Source organism: Agrilus planipennis, unplaced genomic scaffold (genome assembly GCF_000699045.2).
Source record: "Agrilus planipennis isolate EAB-ADULT unplaced genomic scaffold, Apla_2.0 scaffold163, whole genome shotgun sequence".
NCBI lineage: Eukaryota > Metazoa > Arthropoda > Insecta > Coleoptera > Buprestidae > Agrilus > Agrilus planipennis.
In genome coordinates, this window is record NW_020438898.1 from 34,330 (window position 1) to 47,930 (window position 13,601).

The window sequence follows — 13,601 nt, forward strand, 5'->3', positions numbered from 1 at the left end:
TAGTTAATAATGATTTCATTTGATAAGCACAAAAAACATCTAATTTTAGTCTAAAAAGATTACTTACCATTTTCAAAATCAACGCAACACTCTACAAAACACAAACATCACGCTAAAACATTCGACTTTTTCGCGCAAAACGAAATAAATTGTTTTGAATGCCCGCGAGTTCCTACACCATATGATTTTAAAAGGATTGCTGAATGTTTTGAAATCGACGTTCATTTTACCGACCCACTTGTACATTTGAACTACTATTTCATTAACCGGTAATAACAGGCTTAATTTTTAAAAAGTTAGTTTCAAATTATCAATTACATTGCAATTATTCATATTTAATGAAACGTTTCGATATCTATAACAAGAAATGCCCGAAATATACACATCCATGCTGACACCAAATCAGCTGCGGCACAGTTGCTTTTTCGCATTTAAAAAGGTAATTTAAAAATCAAATTTTAATTTGTTTTTATGCCCTAACATTAATTCATTCAAGCGGACCGCATGAAACGTTTTAATGAAAAAAATAATTACTTCGTTTTTAAACTTTTTTAGAAAGTCCTAAACTAACTTTTTTTATTATTTTAGACATGAAATTATTACATCATGATGCTTAAGGACCCAAAATAGACTCTACAATAACTCTAAAAATATATCAAGACAACGCAATAATTACGTACCCTGAGAACATTCAAAAATGTTGCCTATTAAAACTATAACTGAGCCAAAAAGGGTAAAACAGCAAAACGAGCTTTTAAGTATACTAAAACAAAGCTAAGAGAACACAAGCTCAATTGTAAACTAACGACAACATAAACATTTATTTATTTACACCACTTTACACTGACGAAAGATACGCTCCTTAAAAATAGTCTTGTGATTGTCGTTTCTAACGCAGTTTTCTTATTCACAGGCCCATTACAACTTCCAAAAACAATACGTGCCAGTACAGCAAACCCTGCATTCATTCAAATACACCTGTTTTTCCTTTTACAAAATACAAACTGGCAATTACAATTTCCTTTATTATTGTCGCTTGAGGATAAAATAAATCAAAAAAAAAGAAAATTAAAATGGCACTACTACCAAACTATATATACAAATACAGTGTACAATTGTGGACTTTGAAGTCCAAAAATAAATATAAAATTATCTTACGACAATATCTCTTCATTTTCTCCACTTCATCATTTAATATAATATAATAATTACACGCAAATAAATTACAAAGACACGATAATTAATTATTTAAGGGCAGTAGTTGCGGTTAATAGAAAGTATTGCACTACAGAAAAATAACCAAATAATAAATAGAACTTCCTTGGTTCTATTTCCAACAACAACTCGAATTACACATTTTCTTCACCGGTGCAAAAATAACAAAAAAGATTAAGATTAAAAAACAATAAAAAAAGAGACTCCCTATTTCTCTTTTTTTTTTTTCTTTCTTAAATAAGGCTGGGTCATTGGTCCCAAACCTGTAAAATGTTTCACAGTTTACAGAAATACGCTCGTTAAAAATGACCTTCAATACACGGACTCGGGCAACAAGTGGAATGTTTTTAATATACATACTTTTCATTTATTTTACTTTCTTATGAATTATAACATTTTTTTGGTATCGCGAAGGATGGTTGATAAATGGCACTGAAATCAGTTCACGCGGTCATATCTAACGAGCTCTCCGACAAAAAAGTTCGGCTACATTTTATTTACAATATAATCAAAAATTGCTATACTCGATTTGTACATCTAACTCAATTATTCTAGCTAAAAAACGCTTTAATTCATCCACTTTCGACAGTTTGGGGCCCCGCACATACACGATATCTTATGCTGGTCGTCTTCAATGTCAAATTTGTAGTCGTATGCCAACTAAAATATCAATTTGGATTTAAAAAATGCCTAATATATATGATACCGACCTTCATATTGATAATTACAACATTAATACCATCTCTTTATAGCGGTGTATCAGTTTAATGAATGCTTTAAAGAAAATTATTATAATAATAAAAAACAAAAACTTACCTCTTCACCTCTTTGAATTCGTCTTTTGGCGAAAATAATTATTCTAAGATCCCTATCGACCTCTACTATTTCTGCAACACAATTCGGGTTACAGGAGTGATTTATGTACCTAGCTAAGCCACCAGACAATGTGGCATCTATGACTCTCTCCTCATCTAGCCGGAACATATAAATACCTCGATTCTACAATGGAAAGTTTCATGTATTAAAACAGGTTAAATATAATATAGATAAGTTGAAAATTTACTTTAGCCTCATATTTCTTTTCTCTCGTCTCTGCAAGTTCTGTTCTAATAATTTCTCCAATATATTCGATCACCATGGTGTGTTTTTCCAAGTCTCTGGCAGCATACAGGCCCAATCCTTGAATTTTCGACCTAGAATTTATGTTGCGTCTTAAAAGTAAATATTTCTTGGACTGAAGTCATAAAAATTGCTTACCTGGCAAGGTAAACATTGTTTCTCCATTCTTGTTTCATTTTCTTGTATTGAGAGCTTTTTGAGTGAACGAACTGTTTACTATAAGGACACACAGCCTCGTTCATGCCTTGTGCAGTGGGAACAAAAACAGGCCTGACCGAAGACCCTGTCCTCTGAGTATGGGGCCGTTTCCAATGAAACTGATTCCTTAGTTTCGGCTCTGTTCTGGCCGCCCCTGACGGATTTATTGCGAGCGGAAGCTCCAACAGAGGATTCCTGCCATATTTAAATTTATAATCGGCCAAGGTTTCTATCCCTGCAAAAATATGAAGAAAAAAGTTAATCGTTGTGCACACTTAAGAATTATAGGTAGATAGCTAACAAAAATTTGTGTAAGTTACCTGGTAAACTTTCAAGAACTCGTACAACTGCTGGTTCTGTCAGTCCAAAAAGATCTTCCCCATTAACGAACTTGGGGAACATTTGTAGACACTGGTTTTCTCGTCTAAGTTGGGCGATTTTCTCCAAAATGGGAACCCACGCGGCTTTGGGCGTGCTCTCTCTGTACTCCACGTCCTCTTCAGGAGGATCCTGTACCAGTACCCGGAACTCTGGTCGTCCAGAAACGTCATGAATTGAACAAATGTACCGACATCGTTTATTCAAATGCCTAGTGCTCCAATAAAATCTAATGATTTTGTACCCAATCGGATAAATATAGTTTGCTGTGTGGAAATTTTGAAGTTGATGGGGCAAGAGTTGACCGACGTTCAAAAATATCAAACTACCGACCCGGAGGAGGTTGTTGGTATCTGACGAGTGCTGCATAACAGCTGCAACTTGTCTGTTTTCATCCCTGTTCACGTATACCCGACGCCATACCGATAAAGTCGTCAACTCGTTGTCTTTTTCGTTTTTCGGGTAGTGAGACGTGCAATAGATTGTTTTGTTCTTATAAAACACACATCCGTCTTTGACCGCACAACCGAGGTGGTACACGTTCAAACACCGAGTCTTAAAGCAGCGTATTGTGGCCCCCAATTTGCTGCAGAAAACGCAGACGGTCACTAGGCTTAGTTGGAGAGCGTTCTCAAGATTCATAAGAGCGCCGTTGACCGTTTCATACACCCCGTCAGACCAAAGACCACAGTTAAGGTGCACCCACTTATCTACATCGAAGTTGAGGAGTCGCGCAGTGCCGTCTGAAACACCGTCGCTGATTCCATGGCAAAACATGCACTTTCGTGTGTCTTCGAAATTCTTTTGCGACCTTACCGTTATACCCATTCTGAAATAAAAACCATTTGTTAAAAACATTTTACACAGCACTTAATTTAATACTTACCGATATAGCAATTCCATTATTTCGTTTTCTGTCGGTTTCTTGTGTTTTATTACAGGCTGAAGAGCTCCGTAAGTCCAATAGCGATATTTCATTTGCTTCCAAGACTTATCTTGTTTACTAATTGGTACACTGGAATTTTTCTTTTGGTCGAATTGGAACGATTTCGTCAAGAAGTTAGTGTCAGGTTTTACATCCACGTCCATGGCGTCAAAATTATCTGATCGGAATAAGTTTACGTCCATTTTTGTCATGTCTGGTTTCTTTTCGTATGAGAACACATCACTTTCGTAGTTGGGCTTTTTATTTCGAAGACTATCTTCCTTATGGCTCAAATGATCAACTATTGCAGCAGCCTAAAATTAAGAAAAAAAAATAATACTGAGAGTGTACAATTGATGAAACCGAAAAGAAAATGTGCTAAAACTACGTTAATCTGTTCAATAATTAAAATTTTTATTTTAAAAAATCGTGAAGCTATCGAAAACTTCCTTTTGTAATTACCTTATCTTCCGTTAAAGATGGTGATCTATGCATTATAGCAAACTGCATGTAACAAGCTGAACTACAAAAGTACAATTCGTCTCCATCGCCTAATAAATCTGTGTCCTTAGAAAGGAATGGCAATTCAGATACTTTCTTCCTAATCATGCTGTTAAGTATAACTACATCACAATGCCTGCAGAATTTTGCTGCCCCATTGAGAATACTTTGAATGTCAATTGGTGCTAAAAAATATAAAATAATTTTAAAAAATTAGTAAAGGTAAAGATAAAAATGTTTAGTTACCTCCTTCCCTGCCATCTTTCCCTTTAGTTCGATACAATCCCAACTTTTGACCTGGAGGAGTACTGGTTCTTTCGACGATTTGATAACTAGTAGGAGGTGGAATGTGTAAAAGGTTTGCCAAGTCTCGAAGAACCCCCATTATGTCTTCAGCAGCTGAAGAGGTTAATGTCAAAGTAACTGTAACATTTCCAGAGTCCCTTAGAGGTATTGGAGGAGTCTGACTAAATTTAGTCTTTACACCCATAAATTCTCTTCCAATATTTTCTTTGTCCACATCTGCATAATCCTTTATGTATGGTCCAACTGGTTTCAGCCTTATAGGTATAGGAACGATGAGTGGAATTACAGGTGACAACCTCATTTTCTTTGCCTTTTCCTCTTCACTAACCTCGTCATCTTCATCGTCTTCTTCGATGAGTTTTAATCCCAAGAACTTGCTGTATGATTCCGGTAAGGTAGTTTCTGGTGAAGAACTACTAATAATAGAATCAGGAGTATCGTTGTCTCTACTGAACAATTCAAACTTCCTATCTTCGTCATTGTCAAATTTGATAAGTGGGAACTCTTGGTCGTAGAAACCTCGCTGAGTAGATGGCGGAGGTTTTTCTGGTAACGGTTCCAAAGGACCGTACGGCTTTGTATTGTAGTAATCAGTAAAGCCTGGTACGGTGGCATTCCCATAAGAACCAGTAAGATCACCGTAACGAGAATCATAATTCTTTAAACTAACTTTGGATAAGTCACCAGAACCAAATACAGGCACAATTGCATAATTTTTACCAAGAACAGGCTCTTGAACGACCATCGCAGGCAACGTTCTCAACTGTGATAACACCCCGTCTATATAAGAGTCGTAATCTTCCTCCACCTTCGAACATTTTCTCTGTCGTTTCTTGGGAGGCCCACCGGCAGATTCTTTATTTAACAACTGATTCTGCCTTCTCTTCTGTTGGTAGACTCTTCTCTTCAACTTTTTCAACTCTTCTTTCTGATCAGCTGCAGATCTTTCGACCATATCCAATGACTCCATCTCTTCCTTAATCTGTATGTCAGAACGACTTTGATCAGAAACTTCAGAGTGTTGTGACGACTCATCGACCAATTCTTTTTTAACTTCTAGTGGCGTTAAAATTGGACTTTGCTGAGACGAAACGGACATTGGCTCCTTCTTGATGACTAATGGAGGTGTCTGAAGGCTGGAATCTTGGCTACATGACGATCTGGGAGTAGGAGGCGACAACAGCTCGTCCCTACTTGACGTACGACTCGGTGGAAGACATTTTTTCACGTCAATATGTAACTGAGTAGTCGCAGGTGTTGAAACATGCAGTTGTTGTTGATGCAATGTTTGATTTTGTTGCTGTTGCATCGACTGATTTTGCTGCTGTTGTACTGGTTGACTTTGTTGCTGCTGTAGCAACACTTGATTCTGCTGCTGCAGCAACACTTGATTCTGCTGTTGATTTTGTATAGATTGATTTTGTTGCTGAATCGATTGATTCTGTTGTGAAATAGGTTGGCTTTGCTGTTGAATAGATTGACTCGGTTGTAAAATAGATTGACTTTGCTGGTACATAGATTGATTTTGTTGCTGCGAAATTTGTTGTTGATGCAACGCATTTTGCTGTTGTTGTAAAACCTGTTGCGATTGTTGTTGTTGCTGAAAGCTTTGTTGTTGTTGCTGCTGAAAGCTTTGTTGTTGTTGCTGCTGAAAGGTTTGTTGTTGTTGTTGCTGAACAGGTTTCGAAATAAAGGACGTTTCTCTACTAAAGATCGTTCGAGCTTGTGTTGTTTTGAGTGCCTGACTGGTGGATGTGGGTGCTTCGGTTTGTTGTAAAAGTGGAGGCAACAAAGGGGTAGGTGTAGGAGGCACGGGACGAGCTAACTGCGCCTCCAAGCTTGGAACTATAGGTAAACTAGGTGCTGTGGTAGTTGTATTATTACTACTGCTGGTCGAAACCAAACTAGAAGGAGACGCTGTAGTTAAAGATTGCGTCGTTACACAGCCTGTATTTTGAAGCAATTGCTTCAGCAGTACATTCTGCGAATCTTCTATTTTAATCGAATTACCAGCAACATGAGTGAACTTTATACTATTATTTATTATCACAGCGGACGTTGATGTACCCCTCTGAGGCACAACCTCTTCCTTTTTCTTGTTGTCTTTAGAACCGTTATCTTCTTCTGTATGTGCAGAGGATTTAGATGTAAAATTGGTTCTAGTGAGCTGCGTATGCAGAAGGGTTCCTGAGGACGATACTGTCGGTTTAAATGAATCATTTGATTGGGATACAGACGTCGTGTGAGAACTGTTTCCGGTTGAAGATACAGAATGAACTTGAGGTTGTTGTTGCAATAAGGTGGTAACCACTGGAGAAACCACGTGAGGTTGAGCACTTATTAAGGAAGGGCTAAAAGCTGTTCGTGATATTGACATAGGTGTTTCGAGGATGCTAGCAGTTGTTATCGTACTGGGAGAAGTTTGAGCTACTGTGGCCGCTGGATGGGACTGAAGCATGGCATTCAAACTTAATGAGCCCTTCTTGGCTTGGGGAGAAGACGTACGGGGAACGCTACTTTCTGTTGCAGAAGTGATTACAGATGAAGAACGGTATAGAGGAGGGGCCTGGGAAATCACCTGAACACTTGAGGACGCCAGTGAAGTAGTAGATGTTGCCAACGATTTATGCTGCTGCTGTTGTTGCTGCTGCTGTTGGTTGTCTGCACTTATGCAAGAATTACGATTTGAAAGTAAATTTGTAATAACAGTTGATGAGGATGTCGAAGAAGATGGTGTTAAAGATGCAGTTACTTGAGAAGATGGAGATTCTGATATAGAACTGTTGGTTTTAGTAAATGAACCAGTAAAAGATAAACTACCGGTGTGCTCACTTCTTTTCTGTATAATTGCTGTTGTTAAAATTGTATTCTGCTGCTGTTCACTAACTGGCATGGGTCTAGAAATTTTAGGGGGTTCTTTACCTACAGCAGGTTCCTTTGGGTCTGTACTTTTCACAAGGGTTGTAACATTAGCCGAAGAAGTTACGGTCGTTGTATGCAGAGAAGACAATAAAGTGCGCAGTTGTTGTGACACGTTTGCCATATTGGTGGTCAGTTCAGTGGGTTGTGAAAGAGGCGATAGTTGAGGCATAGCGGTCGCCTTAGTCGTGCTTTTTATTGCTACGAAGCTGCTATCTGTACTATCTTTTTCAGTCGTTTTTGGAAGCGGTGCACGAGAAGGTGTTAAAGGGGGAGGAGTGACTTTCAATTTCTCCTTTTTCCTTTCGCTTTCCTGAGAAGATGAGGTATTGACGAAACTAGTTGCAGGTGACTTCTTAACAGCATCTTCCAAGACAGTGGGAGGTTCGCCAGTTATGTTTTCGATCATATCTAGAACGTCCTCGAATGAATCGAACTCTCCCGTAATTCCTTTCCCGTCTCTTCTCCTGCTTTCTAGGGCCTGCAGAGCGATATTATCAAGCATTTGTTCCTGCGAAGGAGTTGGAGAAGGTATGGAAATGACAACAGACTTATCGGTGTCACCATCGCTATGCCCTTCAACAGACTGAGATGTAATAAACGATGCAGACATAGATTCCCCACTTCTACTACCTATCTGCATATTGGTTTGTTTCTCTTGGATTACGTGAGCTGTCATCTTTAATTCGGGAGCGTTATGAACTATAACTGGCGATGATCTCTTAGTTACAACAGGACTTGGAAGTCTCTGTATACAATCACTTACAATAACGTTTGCGATCTGAATTGTTTCGATCTTTCTTAAAGACACTTCTTGAGGGGATTCTACAATTTCTTTTTTAAAGAAATGTTTAGTGACTTGTTTTTCTTCCGCAGGTTCTTTTTCGATAGATTTCGATTTCTGTTCGGCTGCAATTTTTTCAGGGAATTCTTTCTTCGATTTATCATCGTCGTTAGTGGAGCTATCTGGCGATACCGAACCATCTTCGAAGATTTTCTTTGGCAAACCTGTATCCTGTGTCGACAAAGATAGAGAAGACGACGGTTTATCAATGACCCTTACGTTGGGAAGTTTACTTAAATCACTTGCACTTATAACTGGAATGGTAAATCTAGATGGCAGTACAGAGGCGTTTCCACTGACTATAGTCAAAGGCGAAGCCGAAGTTATAAGCTTGGGAACACTAATAATATTACTTCGGGCAATACTAGTTTTAATTGGCAGAATAAAATTCGTAATGCCAGAAGTAATAGTGCTCCCGGTAGTCAATTTTGAAGGTTGGGAAGCGATAACAACATTTGCATTTGTTTTGGTAAAGATTGCCGACTGGGTAGAATTTCCAGAACCCTTGGTGTTGCTAATAGAAGTAACAGTTAAGTATGTAGTAGTGTTTTCGTTAGTGCTAACGTTAGTTAATTTAACGTTGTTAGCGGATTGGATAGACTGAACGAAAGATGTGTGAGTTCTTGGGATGTTAGATAAAACAATGGGGCTTGCTTGTGGCTGTGGCGAAGAAGAGATCATTGTGGATTTCTGATGTGAATTAGCTGCATATCTGTGGATTTCATTTATATGTTTGTTATTAATGAATTCCTGTTTAAACAACTTCTGTTTTCTTGATCCCTCATCTATAAGTTCTTCAAAGTCTTCTTTGGTTGATATCTGTTCCTCTGGAGATTTAATATTGGGATCAATTATAACAATTTCTGAATCTTCTAAGTTCGATATGAGTTCTTCGTCAGCAGACTGAGTGTAATTTTCTGGAGAACCTTCGTGAGCTGTATCTTCTTGGTCTGGAGAATCTGGAACCTCGCGCATCGTTAACAATCGTTTGGAAGAAATTTCTTGGACAAGATAGTTTCCTGCAGTTACGTCTTGAGTTTTTCCCTGCATTATCATTTCTTCGTCACTTGTTGTGGGGCTTTGAATGGCTACATTCACAATCTGCATATTTTTGCTGTTCATTTCACCCATATCGTCGCCATAATCACCATCATCGTCTTCTTTGTCTGAATATTGGGCATCCCCCGAAATATCCACCACCATGTTTCCCGGAAATAAGAGAAATTCATCCCCAATCTGCTCTGACTCTAAGGGACTCGCTATTACTTCATTGATGTCTGATTGTGAAAAAGTTTCTATAACTGTTATATCGTCACCGTCATTTTGCTGTGCTGCAGAGCTCAGTGATACTTCTGTCGATACGACGCCGTTATCATCGTCGTAGTCCATCATATCTTCACATGGTATCCTTTTGCCACCAGGACTAGTTGTGTTTAAAACCACAACAGGTCTTTGGCCACTACTCTGTTCTTTTAAGTCTGTAGTTTCGGGGACTTTCTTTCCCGAAATAATTCTATGTTGTAACGGTCTGCTAGTGGAAGTATTCGGTGGGGGAGTTACTGGTGGAGAAGAACTATCTTCGAACTCATTGTAATCGCTGCTAACCAAAGAGGAAACTTTACTGGTGGCAAAAGATTGCAGGTTTGTTTTTGCCGGTGATTTTTTTTTAAGTATGGACACTTTACTCAAATGGGACTCCTTTTTCATCCTCATGGGAACAACCGAAGCCTCCCCAGATGATTCAGATTTATCGTCTTTGTTTTCTGGGACACGTTTAGCGCCACGGCCGAAGCTGTTCCACATAGGAGAGCCACCCCTCAAACCCAGTTTAATAAAACCAAATTTTCCAAACATAGGAGGCCTCGGAATCGGGTTCAAAGGATTATGTGGGTTGCCACCTCCAGAAGAATCACAGTCAGGGGGTGTTGGTACTGGATTTAACGGATTATATGGATTACCACCACCAGTGTGGTCGGATTCAGGTGTATACGGAGTCCTAGGGGTACTTGGGTTCTCAACACTCAATGGCCTTTCAGGAATGGCCGGGCTGTTACTAGGAGGTCGTCTCATCATGGGAGATTGTATAGACGCTACGGAAGGGCTCCTAGGCAAAGGTGAGCTCACTGGTTGCTGTGGATGCAACATCGGACTGTTTGGAGGCTGATTAATATGCTGATGGATGACAGGGCTTCGTGATATAGGAGAACTGGGTGGCTGGTTGTGTCCGATCATTGGACTACGTGGAGGCATGGGTGACGTTGGTTGAACTGAATGCGGAGACATAATTTGCTGGCCCTGGTTAATCATGGGACTTTGAGGAGGCATGGGAGAACTAGGGGGTTGATTTTGTAATCTATTTTGATTTTGAAGCTGTTGAGCCAGCTGCTGTTGTTGCTGTTTAGCCAGTTGCTGTTGCTGTTGTATCATGAGTTGGTGTTGCTGTTGTATCATGAGTTGGTGTTGCTGTTGTGTCAACGCTTGGGGCTGATTTACAGCTAAAAAAATTACATCTACTGATTTCTTAATTAAAAATTACAAGCTGCAAGAATGTAAAATAAATTTCTTATGCAAATAAGCGTTGCTTAACGAATAAACTATTTTATTTGCGACTAAAAATTACTTAATCATTTCAAAATTACTATTTCAATATCACCTTTATTTGTTAACTTAACTTAATTGTTCTAATAAAACGAGCATTTTAAACGGAACTAATTGTTATTCAAAAGTTAAACAAGATATCAATTCAATGTTTACTTAGTTTTAAACACTTACCTTGTTGTTGCTGAAGTTGCTGCTGTTGTTGTTGTTGCTGCTGCTGCTGCTGTTGTTGTTGGGCCAACTGTTGCTGTCTCAGTATAATCTGCCGTTGCTGCATCAGCTGTATGGCTCTCTGCGAATGCAGTATGTTTATATCAGTCTGTTGACCATCGACGTTGACTTGTTGCTGTTGTTGCCCCTGCTGTTGCTGAAGGAACACCTGTTGCTGCAAATGTCTCTGCAATATTTGCTGCTGTTGTTGTTGAGTTAACTGTTGTATAGGAGTGGTAGGGGGGCTGTTTAGAGGCGACTGTGTTCCACTGCCAGTTCCTGCGACCGCCCTTTGCTGAAATGCCACATTCGAAGGTGACGTCAGCCTCGATCTTTGCTGCTGCTGCTGTTGTTGTTGATCGCCCATGCTCGTTCTTACAACGAATCGCGTTTGCTGATTATTCCCTTGGCGCATTATATCGTTCGTAACGTAACCCACAGGACTGGTTACCATTCTACGGTGTTGGGGGGAGGTCATACGTGGCGCTGGAGGAGGGAGACATACCTGAGAGGGGGACTGCACGGGTCCGGGGCTTCCCTCGCTTTGCGATTGTGGTGTACCGATACGAGGAGACATGCCACTGGGCGGGGGTCCGCCTCCAGGGCTCTGAATTAAACTAGCGACTGAACTGGGACCTGGAGAGTGAGAAACAAGCGGTCGCGGACTCTGAAGGGGAGAATTATGCTGGGACGATGTCATTGGAGACGCTGTTGGTGACATCATAGGCGAATGAGACGCGTTAGAAGAATGAATTGGTGAAGACACAGGGGGGCCTAAAGGCGAGTGTGTCGGTTGATTGCCTGTACCAATAAGAAGGGGAGATTGGCCAGGACTTGGTCGTTGCTTGGCCTGTTGCTTATTGCGATATTCCTTTAAACGATGCCGAATTAATTACATTTTCAAAATAAAAAATAGTTATAGCAATAAAGCATACCTGCATTAGAATAGTATGTTGTCGGCTCTGTTTTCTGCTTGATTCGAGGTGTTTCTGAAGTATAGACTGCTCTGAAGAAATCCTCTGCAGTTCTTTGGCATCGACATCTGTCAGCTGATTTCCAGACTTCCTCAACTGTCTCTGTTTGCTATTCAAAGACTGTAACAACCAAATCATTAAATCCTGTACAAATTAATTTATTTCTCATGTATTACCTTTCTCGATTTTCTCAACTTTTGTACTTCTGTCTCGTAAAATTTTAGTTGCTGGGATAAGATCGTGTTTTGATTGTTCAACCATTGATCGTACACCATATGTGCCTGTCTGTCTTGTTCGGTTACGACGTTTTCAGGGGGCAAAGAGGGTGCCGGCAACAGCGAAACGTTGAACATAGGCACTCTGGATGTCATATCGGTCGGGGGCTGGGGAGTAGGTGCAGGACTCGGCCTCGTAGGACTTTGCTGCCACTGATTTGCTTGCTGTGACTGTTGAGCCCCAAAATTCACCTGACCACTATTCTGGATGCCTTGCACAGGCAAAAGACCTTGGGCTAACAAAAATAGTTTGTTTTCAAGCAGTACTATTACCGATTTCATGTAACTAATGTACTATTTTAATTTTTACCTGGTAGTCCTTGTTGTTGGCTGGTTGGTGTGGCCCTAATTCCCCCACTACTAAATACATCTGCCTTAAGTCTTTCAAAATCGTGTTCGCTTAAGAGACCCGACCTAGAGGGCGTCGAAGGTCCCGTTTCTTTAGTCTGGGACTGCAACTGATTTTCCTGTTCCCTTTTTTCTTGCTCTAGCAATTCTTCAAGAAGTAAGGGCTGTTCCTAATTAAACAATTGGATAAACTCAATCGTACCGATTAAAACTGCGTAAAGTTTACCTATTAATTTTTTTATTGTATATTATCTAAAAAATCTTTCATAACTTGTGAAAAGAGTAATCATATTTTTATTACTTGATACTAAAGGATAAGTACAAGCAAACAATTTTTACCAATTCAGTTTCGTTTAAATAAAAGTATACTTAATCCCATTCATCAAATGATTAAGATACAAAAAGTATTCTTATAAAACTATGTATTATTTGTTGCTTCATGCTATCGCAATCTAAATATTTAATAACAAGAATTTAAAAAAAAGCATGCAATAAAAAAAAAATAATACCACACACTAACATTATTCTTAGCTACCACCAACCTATAAGTAAAATGGACCTTCAATAAATAAATGAATAGAATAATTACTGTCTTTACTGATAGACTATTTTAAGCAATGGAGGGGCGTTGTCTCACCTGAAGGAGCATGGGTCTCCGTTGCAGGTGAGGCGGTAAAGGCATGGCCTGAAGAGGCGATGGATACATATACCCCTGCGGCAGGTGGCTCAGCGACCCGGGGGGCACTGAACCCATGCGATACCCCATCTACCACAAACATGCAAGCAACACC

General features: G+C 39.6%; 2 protein-coding genes across 7 annotated transcripts in view; one reads left to right on the forward strand and one right to left on the reverse strand.

Annotated features, from left to right (window-relative positions):
- LOC108739107 (carbonic anhydrase 2-like) overlaps positions 1-13,601 on the forward strand; it is a 21,722-nt gene that overhangs the window by 4,302 nt on the left and 3,819 nt on the right. The window lies entirely within an intron of this gene.
- The window catches only part of LOC108739104 (histone-lysine N-methyltransferase 2C), a 39,679-nt gene continuing 26,887 nt past the window's right edge, over positions 810-13,601 (reverse strand). For all 5 annotated transcript variants that reach the window (XM_025973207.1, XM_025973204.1, XM_025973205.1 and 2 more), the window contains 8 exons: positions 4,583-4,952; positions 4,298-4,521; positions 3,797-4,149; positions 2,853-3,739; positions 2,473-2,767; positions 2,279-2,408; positions 2,032-2,214; positions 810-1,875 (listed from right to left, as the gene is read on the reverse strand). In XM_025973207.1, the coding sequence (XP_025828992.1) occupies positions 1,783-1,875; positions 2,032-2,214; positions 2,279-2,408; positions 2,473-2,767; positions 2,853-3,739; positions 3,797-4,149; positions 4,298-4,521; positions 4,583-4,952 (2,535 nt within the window). In that variant the 3' untranslated portion in view covers positions 810-1,782. The remainder of the gene's footprint in view (positions 1,876-2,031; positions 2,215-2,278; positions 2,409-2,472; positions 2,768-2,852; positions 3,740-3,796; positions 4,150-4,297; positions 4,522-4,582; positions 4,953-13,601) is intronic.